The 19,961-nt window shown below is 64.1% G+C and overlaps 1 protein-coding gene across 3 annotated transcripts in view; it reads right to left on the bottom strand.

Annotated features, from left to right (window-relative positions):
• OSBP2 (oxysterol binding protein 2) overlaps nt 1-19,961 on the bottom strand; it is a 124,133-nt gene that overhangs the window by 10,255 nt on the left and 93,917 nt on the right. Inside the window, exons 3-8 of one of the 3 annotated variants that reach the window (XM_019978012.2) lie at nt 14,913-15,169; nt 3,767-3,959; nt 3,220-3,337; nt 2,293-2,341; nt 1,970-2,116; nt 956-1,201 (exon numbers count right to left, since the gene is read on the bottom strand). In XM_019978012.2, the coding sequence (XP_019833571.1) occupies nt 956-1,201; nt 1,970-2,116; nt 2,293-2,341; nt 3,220-3,337; nt 3,767-3,959; nt 14,913-15,169 (1,010 nt within the window). Of the gene's footprint in view, nt 1-955; nt 1,202-1,969; nt 2,117-2,292; nt 2,342-3,219; nt 3,338-3,766; nt 3,960-8,075; nt 8,173-14,912; nt 15,170-19,961 lie in introns of those variants that run through there. The other 2 variants (XM_019978014.2, XM_019978013.2) reach the window with 2 other exon arrangements.

Raw genomic sequence — 19,961 nt, 5'->3', positions numbered from 1 at the left:
AAAACAGCATCCAGAGTCCGCCCTGCACGCTGCACTCTCCCCATGGCGGCGGCGGCGGGGGGCTCCCCATAAAACGGCCCCCTCTACCTCCAGTGACTCCTCCACACAGAGAAGAGCCAGAGGCCTCCTGCCGCCCGCCCCCTTCTCTCTGACCTCAGCGGCTGTCTCTCCCCCACTCTGTCAGCCAAGCTGCTCCCAGACCACCCCCCTTCCTAAAAGAGCCAGAACCGTCCATTCACACAGTATCTATCCCCGCCCCGGCCCATGAGACCCCCCAGTGCGAGCACCTCCTGGTCCATCGTGGGCAGGGCTCAGCTCTGTTCTGCTCAGGAGCCCTGGGCATCGCCGCCGCCTTCCCCAGCCCCGCTCCTTTCAGCCACCCCTCCTGAAGGTGCCTCTGCTTGACCTCCGACCTCCCCTGGTCCGGCTTCCCACAGCCCCATGCGGCAGGCCGAGCATGCCTTTGAAACCAGCCACTGGACTGCAGACTGTCAGCGTCCTGACTCATCCCTGGGCCCGCGGCAGCGGCCGACAGAGCAGACGCTCAGCGGCAGCCTGACCGGTCTGTCCCGGCTGCCTTGCCCCCCCAGCACGCAGTGCTGCATGGCTGGAACTGCCCTTCTGCAGACGAGGGTGCCAGGGTGGGGCCTGGGGCTCATCACCCCCAGCCTCCACCGTCGCTGACCACAGCGCACGGGGTGCAGGCCTTCAGCTCAGCGGAGACCCCAGCAGCTCTAGCCCCGCGGGTCCCTGCAGACGCCCCTGCCCACCGCTCCTGGCCGCAAGGGGCCTCCTCCCCCGCAGCGCTCCTCCCACGCGGCCCCCCCGCCTCCCTGGGGAGCCTGCCCCCCCACGGGAGACCCAGCCACCTGACCAGGCCTTGGCCTGATGGCCCCCGGGGTCAGTCCGTGTCCCGTCTGTCTGACCCTGACCCCCGGCCTGGCTGGAGCCTCACCTGCTCGCAGAGGGAGCGCAGGCCCATGTCATCGAGACGGTCCAGCTCGAAGGTCTCGCCCAGCATGGGGTTGAAGGGCTTGGCGATGCGGTGCACGGTGGTGGAGTAGGAAGACACGGAGAAGGCGGCCACCAGGCACATCTGCTCCACTGTGCTGCCGCAGCGCGCCGCCGCGTCCAGCAGGCGGTGGTACTCCAGGTCCTCCGTCAGCCGCTGGAGCATGGACAGGGGCTCGTTGAAGTTCACCTGCAGGCGGGCGGGGGGTTGGTCCGGGGTCTGCACGGACCTGGGGCCGTCACCACAGCCTTGCTCTGCTCCCGTCCAGGGACGTCACCGCTCAGACCACCATCACTGGGAGGCTCCTCTGCCGCCCTGCCTGCCCTCGCCTGCCCTCGCCTGCCTCCGTTTTCTCCAGGTCCTCACCATGGTCCGACCTGCGGCCTTGGCAGAACGGTGAGGTTTACCTTCAGTCTCCCCTCCTAGGATGCAGGCGCCCCGGCAGTGACTCCTAGGAGTCAGGGAGCGAGCGAGCGAGCAAGTGGACGACATGGGTCCACCTTGCACTCTGAGCTGTCACGCAGCTTTCTGCCCTGGGTCACAGAGCGAAACCAAGTCCAACCTGGAGCCCCGGCTCCCCTCTGTGGGGAGGCCGCTGTGGTCAGCTGCCTGCAGTGACCTCGCTGGGGTGGGGGCCTGGGGCAGCCCAGCTCAGAGAGGGCAGGCCCACTCGGCCCACACCCAACCCAGCCCCACCATTTCCCCTCCTGCCGGGGCAGGTGGCGGTCCGTGAGCCCCACGTCTGATCAGCAGAGCCCCTCCCTGGCTCCTTCCCTGAGTCCGAGACCTCCAACCTGGGGGAACGTCAGTAGCGCCGAAGGACACGATTCAATAATGCGATATGTGCTCAAGTGTGCCGCTAAGAAAACAACATCAGGGCTGCGTGCACTTCCCACGGGCCACTGCGTCCCCTCCAGGAACCAGCACAGACCCCCGGGGCCCCTGCCTGGCCCCTACCGGCATGGGGATTTTGGAGAGCTCCCGGCCGATGCAGTTCTTCATGATGCTCCAGAGATTAAGGCTGTAGTTGGGCTTGTCAGGGATGCGGACACGCCTCTTGACTTTGGGGGGCCCCTGGGGCACAGGCGAGGCGCCATCCAGCACCTGCCAGGGACGCGGAGTTCACCCGTCAGAGGCGGCGCCGGCTGGCACGTTGCTGGGGGAGGGGCAGGCTCTGCCGGGGCTGAGATGAAGGCCCCCAGGGTGCAGGGCCCCCCGAAGGGCCTGAGGTCAAAGTGCCGGCCTCCCCGCTTCCCCCTCCCCAGGGTCCCCTCACTCACGTTGTCTGCGGTCCATTCCACGGAGCCTGCAGTCCCTGCCTCAGCTTTTCTGTGGGAAACAAAGGAGAGGCAAGTTGTTTGCAAATCCCAAGGCCTCCTGGGGGCCTGGCCCCCTTCTATCCAGCTCCCTGGGCAGCCAGAATTTTAAAGACTTTGTTTCAAACATTATTGGGAAACAGAAGATGACTCTGAGTTGGAAATATCCTGCTGAGCTGACCAGAAATTCCCTAAGCGGGTAAGAGGACTCCAGACCAGGCCTCTCCCTGGAAGAAGCCAGGACAGGGAGGTGGTGAGACGTGCTGGTCCACGAAGGCAGAGGAGGAGCAGCCACAGGTTCTCACGGGCCCCCTCCTGCCTGGCTGGGTTTCGAGGGGCAGTAGCACAGGCGTGGGTCTGGGGCTGCCGGGAAGCCAGACACGCCTGGGGACGGGCAGGGGGCTGCGGTTCTGTCGGTGTCCCCAGGACGTGGAGAGGCAGCTCCTTCCCAGATCGAGTTCAGGGCCCCCATGCCAACCAACGCAGCCCCCCCGGGTGTCAGGACCTGAGGCGCCCTGGCGAGAGTGAGCGGCCCTGGTGAGGCCCATGCCCTAAGCCCGTGAAGCCCGCGCTCCCGCCCCGCGCGCTCCCCTGCCCACAGCCCCACCTCCCTTTCCTCCTCCAGCACATCCTGCCAGCTCCCGCACTCCTGGCTGTGTCCTGAGGCCCCGAGACTGGCAGCGTGGCTGTCAGCTGTCCCGGTCACTGCTAACGAGTATTTAGACAGATCATTTCTGAAAGAGCTGGCTTTTACGAGAAATGAAACAAAAGCTTCGAGGTGGAGAATGAGAGGCTTCCCGTCTGGACCACGACTGAGAAGAAAACCCGGAGTGCAAAGAGCGGAGGCGCGTGAGGGGCAGGCCGGCCCGGGAGTGGGCGCCGGGCGCTCACCCGTCCTCGCTGGGCTCAGTGGTCACGGTGATGAAGGACGCGGCGTCTTCCATGGCGTCGAAGTACTCTGTGTCCTCATCGTCCTCACTGTCCTCGGCTTTGCTGGTGAAGAGGCTTCCTAGAGACACACCGCGCTGCCTCAGCCGGCAGCCTCCTGCCCCCACCCCCTGGCAGTGCAGAGCCTGTCACCCGCCAGCCACCCTGCTCCCTTCCCCGGAATGGGCTTCTCTCTCAGCCTCCCGCCCAGGGAGCCTCCCTCCTTCCGGAAGCTTCTCTCATCTCCCAAAACGCTGGCCAGTGGCCCGGCTTCCCTTTCCCGGGGCGCCTGTGACCTCCGAGCCCCAGGTTAGGTGGGCGGCCACCTGGCACCCAGGAGGTCTGGCCACGGGGCTCGTCTTTGGAGCCTGTGCCCGTCATGGGGGTGCAGGGGCACGGGCGGGCAACAGGTGTGGGCAGGAGGGTTGTGTGTCTGGGGAGCCGCAGAAGCCGAGCCAGCTGGCAGAGGGGACGCCAAGGGAGCAGGGCGGGTGGACAGGCGCCCGCTCACCCTCGCTGAAGCTCTTGCTGGGGTTGGCGGCCCGGCCCGGGGCGCTGCGGAAGGCGCGCTCGAGGCTGTTGTGCTGCTTGGCCAGTTGCTCGATGGTCTCCTCTAGGTGGACGCGCTGCTCCTGCTCATACTGCAGGGCTCGCTGCCATTTCCGGCTGTGCGTCTCCGCTAGTTCCAGGAAGTCCCTGCAAGCCTGGGGCGGGGGGTGGGGGGTGGCCCGTGAGCAGAGGGAGGCCACGGGGTCCATCCCCAAAGGGCTCAGAAATACCCACGCTGCCCCTTGTGCCTGTCGTGGCGTCAAGAGACCCCGGCTTTCTCAGAGCCAGCCTGGCGTCTGCCCTGGTTGGCAGCCCGCACTTGAGACGCCCTTCGAGAGCAGCAAGCTGGTGCGGCCAGCAGCAGCCAGCGCTCTGGGTGTTTCTCAGGGCGGGGCCCCAGCTCTCAGCTGCCACAGCTTCTCTGTGTGCGGGGCCTGAGGTTTGTCACAACCCCATCCCCGCTGGAACCAGCGCACTCCTGGCAGCCCGGGCCAGACCCTGACTTAGGTGCAGAAGGAAGGAAAGCCACCTGCTTTCTGCTGCACTGCCTGGCCCGGAGCTAAAGGGTCTTGTCCGGCAAAGGAGAAGTGAAGTTGCTCAGTTGTGCTCAACCGTCTGCGACCCCACGGACTGTAGCCTGCCCTCCATCCATTGGATTTTCCAGGCAAGAGTAATGGAGTGGGTTGCCATTTCCTTCTCCAGGGGATCTTCCCCACCCAGGGATGGAACCTGGGCCTCCCATACATGGGCAGAGGCTTTACTGTCTGAGCCACCGCAGAAGCCCCCAGTTCCAGCAAAGGAACTGGGACTCAGAATTTTGTACCGAGTTAGCACACAGTCAGTTACCACAAGTTCCCTTCAGACTTGTGGCCGCTTTGACACCCAGATTCTGCTCAGCCTGCTGGGTCCACAGGTGGTTCCGGCCCCCACTGAGGAAGCGGGGGATGGCCATTCTGCCCCCATCGCCACAGTGCAGAGGGGGCCGGGCCTCTGTTGTCCCTGGGGGGCAGAGAGTTCCAAGCCGGACACTCTGGACTTGCCCTTCTGGACCCCGCTAACGTGGTCAGAAAGGACACTGGCTCCCAGCCCAAGCTGCACTGGTGGTCTCAGGCCGCCACCCTCCCCAGCCACTGCGCTCCATGAACATGGCACGTGGCCCCTCCCCGAGGACTAGAGAGCTGAGTCCTGCAGGGAGAAAGGCACAGGGGCCACGCAGCACAACCTGAAGGGCTGCTGGGAGGAGCCAGGGGCAACGCAGAGCTCAGGGCCAGGGAGCACTTGACGGACACCCTGTTCATGAAGGTCAGCACCCTGCTCGGGCTCAGCCGGCTCTCCCGCCCCACAGGGAGCCGTGCCCCCAGCGGGGGTGGCCTGGCCGGTGGAACGGGCCCTGGCCTGGGGCTCCAGAGGGCCAGCTGCTCAGCTGGTCCTGCACGTCGCCCCTTAACAAGCTCTTCCCAGGTACCTTCCCTCCGTCACCCCATCTCCTCTCACTGCCCCCCACCCCCTGCAGCACACAGTGGGCAGGGCTCTCCTCAAGGAAACCAGAAAAGGGTGAGAGATCAGAGTGGGAATGCCCAGTTCCTGCATGGGCCACTCGGCTTCTCTGAGTGCACGTCCTGTCTGTGAACCCCAACAAGAATGCCCTGCAGATCCCGCACTCGTGAGCCCCTGTCCCTGCTCACCCAGCAGAGTCCTCAAGGTGGGAGGAGGACTGTCCCTATCTGACAAAAGAGGAAACAGGCTCAGTCCCCAGAAGCTCCCCTGCAAGGCTCTGGGGATCGGGTGTGTTCAGGGGCCCCTGCCCTCCCTGGCAGGTCTGATCCCTGCCCAGCCACACCTAAGCCACTGTAACTCACTTCTCCAGCGGGGCAGGGATTTGTGACAGGTGTCCCGACACGGGCTGGGGGAGGGAGAGACTCGTGGGGAAGGGAAGAAAGCTGCTTATGTGCTCAGCAGGCTCTGGAGGTGAGAGGCTGCAGCCCGGCCCTTGTAGGCCTAGGGCTCAGTGGGCTCCGTAAGGCTCACCCCCTGGACTGGAGCTGCAGCCATGGACTACCGCGCAACCTGGGGGCCCCAAGGTGGGTCTGAAGAGGCCTGCTCCAGGCCCATCTGTCCTGCTCCTGAGTTTGTGACCTGGAGCCAAGCCTCCCACCCTGGGTCCCACAGTGGCCCCAGCTTCACCCTTGCCCCGCCCCTCCTCACGGTAAACCTCAGGGTAGGGGCCCTGACAGCAGCTGCTGACCACCCCTGCAGGGGCCAGACTGGAAGGCACCTCTCTCCTGGGTCTGCCCCCTGGCAGGTTAAGAGGTAGCAGAGGGATGGGAGGGCCGAGCACCCCCTCAGAAACGTCCCCCACACAGGAGCCCCAGGACCCCAGGTCCTTGACCCAGAGCTCAGCCCACCCTGGTGAGCTGCCAGCCTTCAGTGACCTGAGCGCACGTCACCCCTCCCCTGCTGACCCCAGTGACCCGAGCACGCGTCACCCCTCCCCTGCTGACCCCAGTGACCTGAGCACAGCCCCAGCGCCCCGTCAGGTAGTCTGGACTCCGGCCACCTGTTTGCCACCCGAGGAGGGAGCCCTAACTGTAGGGTACTGGTCCACTCCGCTGCTGGTCTGGGCAGCTCTCGGGCCACTGAGCTGGGTGTGTGGTGTGTTAGAAACTCACCCCAGAGGCCTAGAGTTGGTGGGAGGGGTGTGCCCTTGTCTTCTTGGGCCCACCGCTTCAGGGAAGACCCTTGCTGGGGGCTCCTAAGCCCCCAAAACTGAGGCCCAGGGAGGAGGGGCTGCCTAGGTGAAGAAGGGGCGAGCAGGACAGGATGCCAGGGCCCCTGGCTTGCCCGTCTTGGGTAGGGCATGAAGGGACCAGGGCTGAGCCATGCGTGGAGCCCTGTTATGGGAGACACACGTGATGGGTGCTCACGGTTTTCTGGTTCTTGGGGTCTGTGGGTGCCCTGCCCGGTGGCACTTGGCCTGCCCCACTGGACTGGCTTGGCAGCTCCCCAAGGGCCTCTGCCGAAGCGCTGCTTCGTGGCACCTGCTGCCGTCACTCCCCCCAACCCTGCAGAGATCCTGCAGCCACCCCTCCAGTTTTAACAGAGGTGGATGCTTTGCTTTTATATAACTCACAGCATTTAAAACAATGCTTGTGAAAGAGCCACAAACAACAGTATATAAGAGCCAAAGGTCAACCTGCATAATTCACACAGACTCAGAGAACTCCACGTGGCCTCAGCGCCCTGCCAGCAAAAGCAAGGAGGGGAAGATAAGGACTACTGTCCAGCACAGGGAACTCGACTCAGTATCTTGTAATAACTTGGAAAGAATCGGAGAAGAATGAATAAATAACTGAACCATGTTGCCATATACCTCAAGTTAGCAATGTAAATCAGCGTAAAAAGGGGCTTCTCTGGTGATCCAGTGGCTAAAATTCCACTCCCCCAACGCAGGGGCCCCAAGTTTGATCTCTGGTCAAGGAAACAGCTCCTGCAGGCTGCAGCCAAGACCCAGCACAGCCAAATAAACACTTAGAGAACGACAAAGCCAAGGAGGGAAAGATGCTTGTGGTATGAAGATGAATTAGCCTCCCTTCCTCCTCCTCTTGATGTTCATGAGGCTCTAAATACTCTAGAAACGACCATTTTCTCGCCCAGCTTCTCTCAGACCTGGTCCCGGACCTCCTCCACACTCACCTCTGGGGCCCCGTCCCTCCCCACACTCCCCCTCCCACATGGCCCCTGTGTCTTCCTCCCTTTCTCCAGCCCCACTACCCTCTGACCCCCCCACAGGCTGGGGTAAGGGCTGTCGGGGGCATCCTCACAGCGCTGAGGAACCATTACAAGTATGGTGAGGACGTGCGGCTCAGGGAGGCCAAGGGACCTGCTCAAGACAGCGGGTTGTGCTTTAGGACCAGGGTCCGAGTCTCCCTTGTCAAGATGGATACTTACGCCTGTCTGGGCGCCCCTTGGGCTGGTGTGGCCTCCAGGGCCTCCCTGCAGCGGAGCCGGGCTCCTCGGGATGCTGCCCTGCCTGGTCCCTGAAGCTGAGACTGTTGCTGACATGGCCAGGGCTGCCCGCCAAAATCCCGGCGCCCCCCCACCTCACCGTCTCTGAAGGACAGGTCGACACGGAGCCACAGGGGCACAGGGAGTCCAGGGCCGCCTCTGGACTGCATGTGGCCGGGGTGGGCCATTCCCACCGACGCCAGGGATCAGGGGTGGAGGTCTACAGGTGATGGGAGCCCGTGCCTTCGCCGCCCCGAGCTGCCTACCTGGTGTCCGTCCCCAGAGGCAGTGGTTTCCCCTGAGGCTGCCGCCCTTCCCCGGGCCCCATCCCGGCCGGTGCAGAGGGAGCAGGGGCTGGCCTGGCCCCGCCGCCCAGAATGCTGAGCTGCGCTCGCTAAGCTGGATTAGGCCTGGGGCCCGGCGATGGGCAGGCAGCCGGGGGTGGCTCCCGGCAGCCCTGGGAGGGCCTGGCTGACCCTGGCCATGAGCACGGTCATATCTCATCTCCCCCGAGGCCCCGCCCTGTACAGGAGCAGCGCCCCAGGCCGCTGCAGAGCCGCCCACACCGCCCTGGGCCTGCACCAGGGCCCCTAATGGCATCGCCTTGCCACTCACCCGGGGGCAGGCCTGTGAGGACAGCTGAGGGCTGCCCACCTGGGGAGCCCGTTGGGGCCCAAGGGAAGCGGCTGCCAGTCACCCCAGCAGGTGTACTGTGGGGCAGACGCCGAGGGTCTGGGCTGCGCCCCCAGCCCAGCTGCACCCAGAGGAAGGAGGACGCACACTAAATCGCTTTCGTCCCCCCTAATCCTAATCCTCATCGCAACCACAGCCTCCCTGTTCCCCACACGCGGGCCGGTGAGCAGGGCGTCGGGCCTCCGCCTGGGTCTCTGCACCCCTCTCTACCTGGCCCAGGAGCCTCTAGAGGTCTAGGAGGGTCTGCAGAGCTGGGACCCCTGCTTGGGTCTGGCCTTCCCAGCAGCCACTCAGAAACCATCGGTCTCCTGCCTGGCCACAGCCACCCCGGCTGGGCCACGAAGGTGCCGGGGAGTCTGTGGGTGTCGACTGGGTGGCCCTCAGAGCCACAGAGGAGGTGGGTTCAAGGGCCAACGCCCAGGACTGAGCAGGGCAGGCACCCTCGGCCACAGGGCCAGCTCGGAAATGGTCTCCAGCCCTCGACACCCAGCAGGTTCCGCTCACCCAGCTCACAGGGAGGATGGGGGAAGGGCCACGCCTCCCCTGCAGCAGCCAGGCCCTGCCCGGGGTGCATGGCCCCGTGGCTGGCTCTCAGCCTTGGGCTCCCAGGTTGGCGGGCAGCCAGCCACCTTGCTACATCGACCCTCCTGTGGGCCACATCGTCTGGACCCGCCCCCACTGCTCTGTGGTACTAAAGGCAGCAAATAGGGGGAAATTCTGTGAGCCCCCCTGTGTGGCCAGCAGCTCATGCCAGGTCTGGGGAGCCACCTTCCCCTCCCACCCAGGAGCGGCAGGCTGGCCTCTGCGCTCGCCTCCCAACGGTGGGAAGGGACTGCCCAGGTCACAGGTGGCCACCTGGGGAGAAGCACAGCCATCCAGGCTCTGAGACTGAGAACAAGGGCCCCCGAGGAGCCACAGCAGTGCCGAGCTCTCCAGGAGGCCTCTGTGGCTCAGGACCAGCCATGTAGCCACATCGTGCATCCACCAGCCTCGCCACCCCTCTGGGCTGAGCCGCTCCTGGGGCCAGGCCCCCTGCTCCTGTGGGCTTGGCTCAGCCTGGATCCCTGGACGTGGAGGGCACTCGCTCACGACCCTGTGGGGGCGGCTTCTCACTTCCCTCCACATTTTCAAGTAGCTCCTTCCAGACTCAAAATAGTTCACCCTTGTGGGCAGGAGCCGGCCCCATCTGGACGCCAGTTCGCCGACCGATTTTAGGCCGTCCCGGAATCTATTTTTACTCCTCTCCCCAGGCCCCGAGTGAGCAAGCTGCTGGGAGCCCGCTTGCAGGCCCTGGAAGGACCTGGAGGGTGGCTCCACTTGGGTGGGTGCGAGGGGCCTCCCATGCTCTCCAGACGGGGCTCAGAGCAGCCCCAGAGGGTCTCCAGCGGGAAAGGGCCACTTCTGACCTGGTCTGTTCCTCCGACGCCCCACAGGCGAGGCCCCGGCCCAGTGCCCGGAGCTGCTGCCTCTGCATCCACGTGCCTGTCCTGCTGTGGCGCTTTCCCGCTCGCCGTCCGCCTCCCCAGCCCCCAGCACATTTGCTCAGCCCGCCTTTGTCCTCACAGCTCCCCCAGCTGGAGCTGGCCCCCCCGCCTCAGGCCCAGCTGTGCTGGTCGCGTCCGGTGCCCCTGCCGTCAGGGTCCGCAGCCCCCCCGCTGGCCAGCTCTGCCGCGGGCAGCAGGGCGTGTCCCTTGTGGGCGGCTACCTTCCCTGGCACACGAGGGACCCAGTGCGCAGGTTCTGTCCTGCTGGGCCCTCGTCGGGGGTCTTGGTGGCCCCCACCCCTCAGCTTCCGGCACCTCAACTGTCTTTGGTCTTTTGTGGGGCGCACCCACCCCCCAGCTCTGCTCACCTGTCGGTGGCCCTCATTCTCTTCCTGCCCAGCTCAGAGGGGCCGCGTCAGTAAGGGGTCCCGGGCTGTCAGCCCACCAGGGGGCCCGGCACCTCCACACTGGGGCTGCCCTCACTCTGGGCCTCGGGGTAGCACCTGAATGATCCAAATGACGGTGACAAGGAAGCTGTAAGGACACCAACCAGGTGTGGCCGTTGCGGGGAGCAAACAAGACACCAGGAAGGAAGCGGGGCATCCTGGGCACCTGCTGTCACTGCCATGCCCCAGAGGCTGGCCCCGAACCAGGGCATCTGCTTCACCACAAAGACAAGCTCGGGGGAAGAAGACGGGAATGCATTCTTTCACCCCGTGGAAGCTAACACCCAAAGATGCACTGGTGACGTGTTAATTCTGCCTGTCTCCACCTCAGACCCCATGGTGGAGCCACTGCTGTAATACAGGGCGTGTCCTGGCTCTCCGGTGTGGCTTGCGGCCTCCACACCCAGGCCAGGGTTGGGGGTGCCCTGCACACACTTTGAGGCTCAGCCTAGGAACCCCGGTCGCTCACAGTGCTGTCAGGCTCCTCCTAAATGGCAGTGATGCAGTTACCTGGTCGGCGATGCCAGCACAGGCCCGCCGGGCTGCCTTTGATCAGTCTCACGGAATCGCTCACTAGGGAATTCTGCCAGACACGGAGCGGTTCGCTCGGTCGCTCCTGTGTTCTTTCACAAGCCTCTGCCCCACCCCGCTGTCTTTCTCATTCACTGACGCTCCCACATGCCAGACTCTGTGCCACGCCTGGAAGTTGGGCTCCCGCAGCATGAGGGAGACCGTGTCCAATCCCTGCAGGCGCCCAGCTCAGCGGGGAGGACGGGCACGATGCTAGGGCAGAAAAGCCCATGAAACAACAAGGTCCTACCGCGTCAGCACCCTGGATAAGCCACAGTGGACGAGAACAAAACAGGAACGTGAACACGTGCGTGACTGAGACACTGTGCTGCACAGGAGATACTAGTGCAACATCCTAAATCAGCTACACTTCAATTAAATAGATTTTTTAAAGCCCCGGAGATGCGTGGACCTGCCAACAGGGCAGAGTGGGATAGGCGGGGATGTAGGGCTGGAGGTGGGGTGAGGGTGGGCAGAGGGGGGCTTCCTGACCCTCCTGCCCCCTAGGAGGCCACAGGCTGGAGTCGGGGGCTCTGGAGCCTCAAGACCTGGGCCCTTATCCTTAGCAGCTGCCTCGGTTTCCCCACCATACGCTGCTGAGTGGGCCAGGTGTGCAGAACGCCTCGTCAGCAGTGTGACCACGGGAAGTTGCTTCTCTTTCTGTCTGGCTCCTTGTGGGCCGTGGTCCATCCCAGCCCCTGGCACCAGGGCTGAGCCAGCCAAGCGGACTGTGAGACAGGCCTGGGAGTAGCTGTTGGGCTTGTGGGTGGGCTCCGGGTGACCTTCCCGTGAGAAAAATGCGTTTACGATCTGACAGCATAAAGCCCTGTTCCTATTTCTCCACAGCTGGGCCGGGTCACGTCTCTGTAAGGCCAGGTGACCGGGTGGTTCTGCACCGCGCTCTGGGCCTGGCCTGGGGGCAGCACCCGCACTTTCTTACTGACGCGGCAGCTGAGGAAATGGGGCTAGGATGACTTTGTAGCAGGTTACTGAGATTTGGGCCACTTGGAACGTCTTTCCTGAGACGTGAGGCCCAGTGAGACCACAGCGTGGTGTCTCGGGCAGCCCATGGGGCCACTGTTAGGGCCACAGGTAAGACCTGCACTTGGCCTGAGGGGTACAGCGTCTGGTGGGGATCGGACGCGGAAATAGCAGGTTAAATCTTGGCGGGCTCAGTGGTGCTGCCTGGGGGATCTAACAGGAGGACCTCCTGGCCGTGGTGACGTCCGGGGCCTCGGAAAGATGAGCAGGGATCTGCCCAGCATCGGTGTGGAGGGGTAGGGGTGTTCTAGAAGGCGCAGCACAGCAGAGGCAACACTGCAATATCCCTGATGCAGAACCCCAGCCTCCTGTAACTCGAACACGCATCACAGGGGCTGCCCTCGGTTGAGGCCAGGCGCCCTTGGGGAGCAGGGCCACGGAAGGCCTGCCTCAGTTGCCACAGTCCCTGGGGCCTTGGAAACTCCAGCGTGCCTCCCTCTCTGCCCTGCTGGGAGCTCAGGATCTAAAGGCTAAGAACGACGCTACCTCCCCGCAGATCTGAAGGAGGTTCAGCAGCCTCGCCCTGCTTCTCTCCTGAAGGCTGGGCAACCCTGGACTCCCGAGGAAAAGTGAAGGTCCAGCAGCTGCCTCCCTGGGCCTCCCGTGGAGGTGACCACCTGACCAGCTGGCCCTCGCTTCCTGCTCCCCTGCCACGACCCAGGCTCAACTGGAGCCTGTGAGGTGGAGAACCCACAGCTGTTCACCATCCACAGGAGGTGGTGGAGAGGTCCCCAGATTCCCATGGAGGATACCCCCTGGTCAGGGCCGGGTGGGGGCCAGGAGTGGGTAGGAGGAGAGGTCTCCCAGGTTCCTGTGGAGGGCTCCCCACAATCAGGGCAGGGAGCTGGGAGGGGGTGGTAGAGAGGCAGGGGCTCCCAGCAGTGGGAGATCTGGCCTCCTCCTCCTCCCGTGAGACCTGGGGGATCTAGGGGACAGATGGGGCAGCTCCCACCCATCCTGGGTCCCCACCATTGCAGGAAAGAACCCGGTGCGGCTGCTGCCCAAAGGTAAGAGGCGCATCAGGGTCTCGGCGTCCGAGACGGGGCTTGGGCCTGGGCAGAGGCCACCTTCCATGTGTTGACCTCAGAGTAGGAGGGGCCTCTGTGGCCCTTGGGGGTCTCACCCTGATGGTCACGAGGACTGACACTCCCCCCGCAGGCTGCACAGACCTGGGCTTGTGTCCAGCTTTGGTGGCCCCCAGCAGCTCTCCACGTGGGTGTTAATGGTGAGGCCATGGGGAGGGTAAGGGGTCCTGGGCGGGACGGGCCTTGGTTACAGCTCCTTGGTCCAACCCCTCCTCAGAACCGGGGTGGAGGCTGAGGCCTGGCCAGGGGTGAGGACGTTCCGCCTGCGTGGCCCTTCTGCACACGGTGGGGGTTTGGGCACTCGGTGTCTGTCAGCCATGCAGACCGCCCTCCCAGAGCCACGCCGACTCCTGCCGGGCGAGGAGCAGCTGAAGGGAAGGGTCCCCAGAAGGAATGGGGCGTCTGCTCGAGCCTGGTCTCCCAGCACCTCACTTCTCGGCCCCTCACAGGAGCCAGACGGGGCGGGGCCCTCCTCAGGGTCACGTTCGTGGCGGGCAGAGCGCAGGCTCCGCCACGCAGCCACGTCTTCTGGTACCAGAGCTGCCCACGGGCTTCCTGACCAACCCCAGGGCTTCAGCTTCCTTCCCGCCACACAACTCATCATGCGCTCAGGTGGCAAGCCGTCTTGATGGCTTTGTAAACACAGATGAGCCTCTGATGCCCGATAAATTCTTTTGCCTAGAGATGCCAACTGAGCAGCTCATTATCTGGGAAAACCCAGAACTGCCCGTGGAGATGATGCGGCTCCAGGCTTGGCAGGCGGGGAGGCCAGGTCACGGGAGCTGTGGGGACCCGCGAGCGCGTTCTCGCCCTTGAGCCTGTTACCAGGAGACACGCGCTGACCCAGGCCCCTGGAGTCCGGGGACGGGGTGCAGGGGCTGGGCATGCAGTGGGCTCCAGCCCCCGCCGTCCCACTGCCCTCGGCTCCCCTGCTGCTGAACGGCTGGCCCAGCCTCCGCCCAGGCCCCTTGCTGCAGGGCCCGAGTCCCCAGCAGGGAACTACCTGCTGCCACCGTGGCCAGCCCGACGCCTGCCCCGGCCTCGTCCTCTGGGCCCGCCTCCACTCCCCACGCCTGGCCCTGGCTCCCAGTGCCGCCATCCCAGCCAGGGTGTGCCCTCCTGGGGGGCTCACCTGGAGGGGAGGCTGTGGCCGGCAGGCCTGTGTCCAGAGGGAGCACTCATCAGGCCGAGAGAGGGCGGGCCCTGCGGCCTGGCTCAGCCTTGTCCTCCGCCACCACTGAGACACCCTCTGGGTTCCTGGTCATGTTGCCATGTGGCTCCTGGGACCCGTGCAGAGGGTGACCCCAGGGGCTGAACCCTCAGTCCACACACGTGGTCCCTCGTTCAGCCCCTTACTCTCAGGTGGGCAAGACTGCGGCAGCCTCAGCTGGGAAGCTCTGCTAGCTGAGGGATACCCCCCAATGCCAGGCCCCCCCCACGTGCACGAGCCCCCCTGGTCAGGGGTCCCGGACACGCCACGTCTGGGCTGGGCACCCGAGAACGGGGGGTGGGCAGCAGCTGTGTTGGGACAGTGTGGCAGCTGCATCCCTGCTGTGGGCACAGAGCTCACTGCTCCGCTCAGCACGGCCTCCCGTGCCCAGGCCTGAAGTGCCCGGCCGGTCCCCACGCCCAGCTCCGGGCTCCACCTGACAGTGAGGGCCAGCAACCTGGCCTGGCCCCAGGGGCGTGGATGGGGTGACATGGAGGAGGCGGAGAGCAGGGAGGAGCAGCCCGGACCACCCACTGGGGAGCGAGCGGCCCCTCCCGCGGGCCCGGGCACTCACATTGATCATCGCATTGGACGTGATGCGGAAGAGGGTGGCCCGCTCGTTGACTGCCTTCAGCTTCTCGCTGCTCTCAGCTGGGATCCGGAGGCCGTCCAGCTCGTTCAGGGAGCGCTGCAGCGCCACGCCGTGCTTGGCCACGAGCTCATTGCATGTGCTGAGGTCGTCCAGCTTCAGCGAGAGGCTCTTGATGGTGCTGTGGAGCTCGCTCTTGTCGGCTGGGGAGGGGGTCCCGTCCTCGTCATCCCCAGAGTCATCTGTGGAGAGACGCGGCGTGGTTCTCAGGGACCAGCGCACACTGAGGCCCCCGGGGTGGGGGGGGGGTGATGCCAGGACGGAGGGGCAGGTAGAGCTGCCCGGGAGAGCGAGCGGGTGAGGGCGGGGTGTCCCGCAGCCCCCTGGTGGGTGGGATGGAGAGAGGAACCAGCTTGAATGACAGGGCCCGGCTGAGCTCTGCGGGGTACAGGCAGGGGTGGGCAGCTCCCATCCCAGACCCGCAGAGGCCCCGAGTCACAGGCTGGGCCCGGCGGACCCCGCTTCCCCCGACTCCCCACACCTCACCTCCCTGTCCGCTCTCCGCCCGCCTCCCAGCAGCACCCAGCCGCCCACTCCCTGCAGACACAGTGCTGCTCGTGCCCCTGGGCTTGCCCTCTGTGTCCCTGGCATGACGTCGGCCCACCTTCAGCGCCCCCCGGGACGCCCCCCAGGCCACAGTCACAGCCCCTCCCTGCTGCTGCAGGGCTCCTCCAAGGAGCAAGGCCACACTCGCCTGTGGGCTCTTCTGCGTGGAGACACTGGCCGTGGCCTCTCAACGGCCTTGTCAGGCAAGGACTGTACCGTCCCCGGGGGACAGACAGGCAACGGGGCTCGGGGAGGTGAAGTCCGGCCCCGTACTCCCCCCGCCCCCTCAACCGCGGGCTAGTCTATCTGCCTCCAGAGCAGCCCCCTCACGCCGGGCTGCAGGGGTCCCTGGCTCACTCCCCTCCTGCCACCCCCTCACCTCTCATGGGGCCCCAGGTGCCCTTGGCGCCCTGTCCTGGGAGTCTGGGGTACCTTGGAGCCTGGCCCCCGGCCGGCCCAGCCTGCGTTCGAGGGGGCCTCTGTGGCGAGTGGGGCGGGGTGGACGGCTGGCCCGGGCCCTGCAGCTGCTTCGATACCAGCCTGTGAGTGCCCAGGGTTTCTAAGATGCCTTGCTTCAGAAATAATCAGCAAGAAACTTATATATATATATATTTTTTTGATGACGAAAATCTGTAACCCAAGATACAGATTTTTGAAAAAAGTACACAGCATGAGGAACAGACTTCCTTCCATGGCAGGCAGGGTGCGTGGGGGCGGCCATGGCTGAGTCACCGCTGCGCACACCCTGAGCTGGGGGCAGTGCCTGGCCAGCCGAGGAGGGCCCCCCCAGCAAGGAGGCGGTGGGGGGGCAGCCGGGCCAGGGACAGGGCTCACCCCACCCATCCAGCCCCACGGCAGCCCTGAAGCAACCCGGCGTCTGGAGACCACACGTGCCGGGCCAGGTCCTGACCCCTCGCCTGACCAGCGAGAACGCTGAGCCGCAAGGTGGCTGGCAGACAGCGACGGTTCCCACTCTGCAGGCCTGAAAACGCAGCTCCTGACACTGAATCGCGGGTTTAGGGCCCTGCCGCTAGGGGGCAGAGGTGGATCTGAACCCAGGCGGTCTGCATGGAGGCGGTTCCTCCTCCTGGATCACCTGAGAAAGGCTCAAATGGCTGGGACGTATCTGGGTGCCGGGCCCTGGGCAAGGCGCTGCCTTGGTGAGTGCACGCTGATGACCTGATGAGGTGGGTCTGGGGGTCAGGAGGTGCTCTGAGATTGCCCAGGGCCACAGTCGTGGATTCTGCAGCCTCCAGGCCTGCCAGCTTCAGAGCCGGGGCTCTGAGTTACAACGCCACCTCCTCTCGCTTCCCGGGTTCACCATGTCTAATAAGCAAAACGGCCACTGATTGGTCAGCGTGGCTGCTGCTGGGCACCAGGAAGGGCATGGGGCGGGGGAACCCTGGCTGTGGTCAGCTGGAACGTGAGCCCCTGTACTCCAAGCAAGAACTGACTGCCCAAACTCTGAGCATCATCCTGCAGGGCGGCCAGGAGTTGGGGTGGGGGGCAGGTCATTGCACCTCAGCAAGCAGCTCTGGGGTCCAGGTCAGGTCCAGCTGCCCGGGACACAGGGAGCTGCTTGCTCTGCTCCTGGGGCGCTGGCTGGGTGTCTGGGGCGGGATGGGAAGGCACTAGGTCAGCAACTGCTGAGCAGCACAGTCTGCCCTGTGGGGAGGGGCAGCCAGTGCCTCCCAGAGAGACAGTGAGGGCACGAGGAGGGAGAGGGAGGGGAGTGAACGGACGACTGATCTTGGGTGCGTCCCAGGAGGCCTGCACAGAGGCGGCAGTCACACACAGGAGGGCAGGGTCGGGAGAAGGGGCACAGAACTGCAAGCTGGAGCAGGGAAAGGGCACGCTGAGGAGCCTGGGCCTCCATCCTGTGGCCAAACGGACTGTGTGGGCATTTGAGCAGAGGTCCACGTTAAAGAGGAGGCTCTGGTGGCGGAGTGCAGGGAGGAGCTGAACGAGGAAGGGGACCCTGGCCCCCAAATGGTGCACTCTGGCCATGTCGAGTCCCAGGTCTCAGTTCAGGGGTCTCTGCAAGCAGCAAATCCACACTGGACACACACATAAAGCTCATCAGAGATGCAAATGAGACCACTCGATGTGACCGTGCTCAGGCTGGCAGAAAGGACAGGTGGCATTAACTCCACTCACACTTTCTGAAAAATGGACCGGCAGATCCCCTCACGTGCATGAACAGGGCAGCTTGCTTCGCGCCCCCCACCTGAGAAGGGAGCTCTGCTGGCGGGCATGTCGTCCGGGGAAGGAAGACGCTCGTGTGCAAAGTGGCTTAGGCTGCGGTTCTCGAGCAGGTGGCCTTGGGGGCTCTCAGGCTTTTCTGAACCCACATGTCCTCTGTGTCCCCACTTCCACTGGGACTAAAACTCGGGGACAATGAGCTTGTGAGAGGAACAAAGTAACCGCCCACATCTCAGCAACACGGCAGACACTGAACTATCCGTAGACTCAAAACCCTACAGAAATGCTACAACTGCGAGAGCAGCCGTGCCTGAATTCCAGGGCCACGTCGAAGCCACGCTCCCAGCTACAAGGGAGCCCTGGCTGGTGGCAGTGCCCACGTGAAGGCCAGGACTCGGCACAGCACAGCCTTGGGGAGGGCCTGCCAGACTGTGCTGGGGGCGAGAAAATGAAGGGGTCAGAGAGCAGAGGCTTGGCCCAAGGGGGCTGAACGGAGTGTCTGTGCCGGAGGAAGGACGGGAGAGCTGGGGGGGATGGCGAGGAGGAGGCCGGGGCAGGAGGAAGCAGCTCTGCCTGCCCGGCCTCCTGCCTCCTTCCCCCCGGCCTGGCCGCCTCTGTGCTGAACCCCTGCTGCCTGCCCGCCTGCCTGCCTGCACGCTGCTGCTCCTGGGGCTTCTGGCATTCAGATCAAACCTGCACACAGGACTTCCCTGGTGGTCCAGTGGTTAAGAATCCACCTACCGATGCAGGGGACACGTGTTCAATCCCTGGTCCAGGAAGATTCCCCGTGCTGCGGGACAGCTAAGCCCATGAACCACAACTGCTGAGCCTTGCTGCTTCGCAACAAGAGAAGCCACAAGACTGAACACCGCAACTGGAGAGTAGCCCCCACTCGCTGCAACCAGAGAAAGCCCGTGTGTGGCAACGAAGACCCAGCATGGCTAAAAATAATTAAAAATAAGAATATTAAAACAAACTTGACAGAAAAGCAACTAAGCAGGAGCCCAGCGAGCTGCTCCACCAGCCACAAAGGCCACGACTCCTGAGAGCCGACACTGGCCTGCAGGTGGGGAGGCCAGGTCTGCCCTTCCTCCCCACGGAACTCCAGGCCAATGCGCTGGCACCTTCTAAGAACGACGTTCCTCAGCCAGGGATGCCCGGAGCCTCCCTGGCTCAAGTGACAACAGCAAGCGGCAGCTCCCGGCTGTGGAGCTTGGGAAGAGCCCCCAGTCTGGCCCACGAGCCGGGGAGTGGGGCTGGAGGGGTGGTCAGGGAACGATGCTGGCAGCTCTGGGATGGCGGGACCATGTGCCGCAACAGCCCGTGGCATCAAGGGCTCCAGCCTGTTCTCCCGACACCACCATTTCTAGAAAAGCACCAACTCCCAAAATACCCATTGGATTTCACTGGCTAAATGCAAAAACGAATCCTCCTTTTTTTGCTAGAAGAGAATAAATCCATGACATTGAGGTTACTGATGCGTTCCCAAGGCAGCGGTCGCAACTTCTCCATCCACCCCAACCGGGCCAGCAGAGCATGGCAGTCCACAGCCAGTGCAGGAGTTTCCAACCCTTGGGGGCTACCCTGGGTTGGCTGGTGTGCCCCCCCAAATTCATGTCCTTCCTGGATCTTCAGAATGTGACCACAGGACTTCCCTGGTGGCACAGTCGATAGGAGTCCACCTGCCAATGCAGGGGACGCGGGTTTGATCCCACATGCCACGGAGCAACTAAGCCTGTCGTCCACAACCCACCGAGCCGAGAGCCGCAACTGCTGAAACCCGGGCGCCTAGAGCCTGTGCTTCCCACACAAGAAGCCGCCCGATGAGAAGCTGCAACTGGAGAGCAGCCCCGCTCACCCCAACTGGAGAAAGCCTGCGATGAAGACCCACTGTGATCAAAAGTAAGTAAAAATTTAAAAAGAATGTGACCTTATTTGGGTTGCTGCAGCTGCCATTAGTTAAGATGATACCGGAGTAGGGCCGGTCCTTGATCTGCCATGACGGATCTTACCGTAAGAGGCAAAGAGGCAGAACACACACGCGCTGATGGAGACTGGAGTGAAGCACTTACGAGCTGAGGGCTGCCGGCAGCACCAGCAGCGGGGACAGGCCTGGACACACTCTCCCTGGGCCACCAGGGAAGAGCCCCGCCCACACCTTGATTTTGGACTTGCGGGCTCCAGAGCCGTGAGAAGGTAAAATTGCGTGGTGTGAAACCATGGGTT

The sequence above is a fragment of the Bos indicus genome, chromosome 17 (genome assembly GCF_029378745.1).
Source record: "Bos indicus isolate NIAB-ARS_2022 breed Sahiwal x Tharparkar chromosome 17, NIAB-ARS_B.indTharparkar_mat_pri_1.0, whole genome shotgun sequence".
NCBI classification, from domain to species: domain Eukaryota; kingdom Metazoa; phylum Chordata; class Mammalia; order Artiodactyla; family Bovidae; genus Bos; species Bos indicus.
Note: the sequence above shows the minus strand (reverse complement) of the source record. Positions and strands in the feature narration are given on the sequence as shown.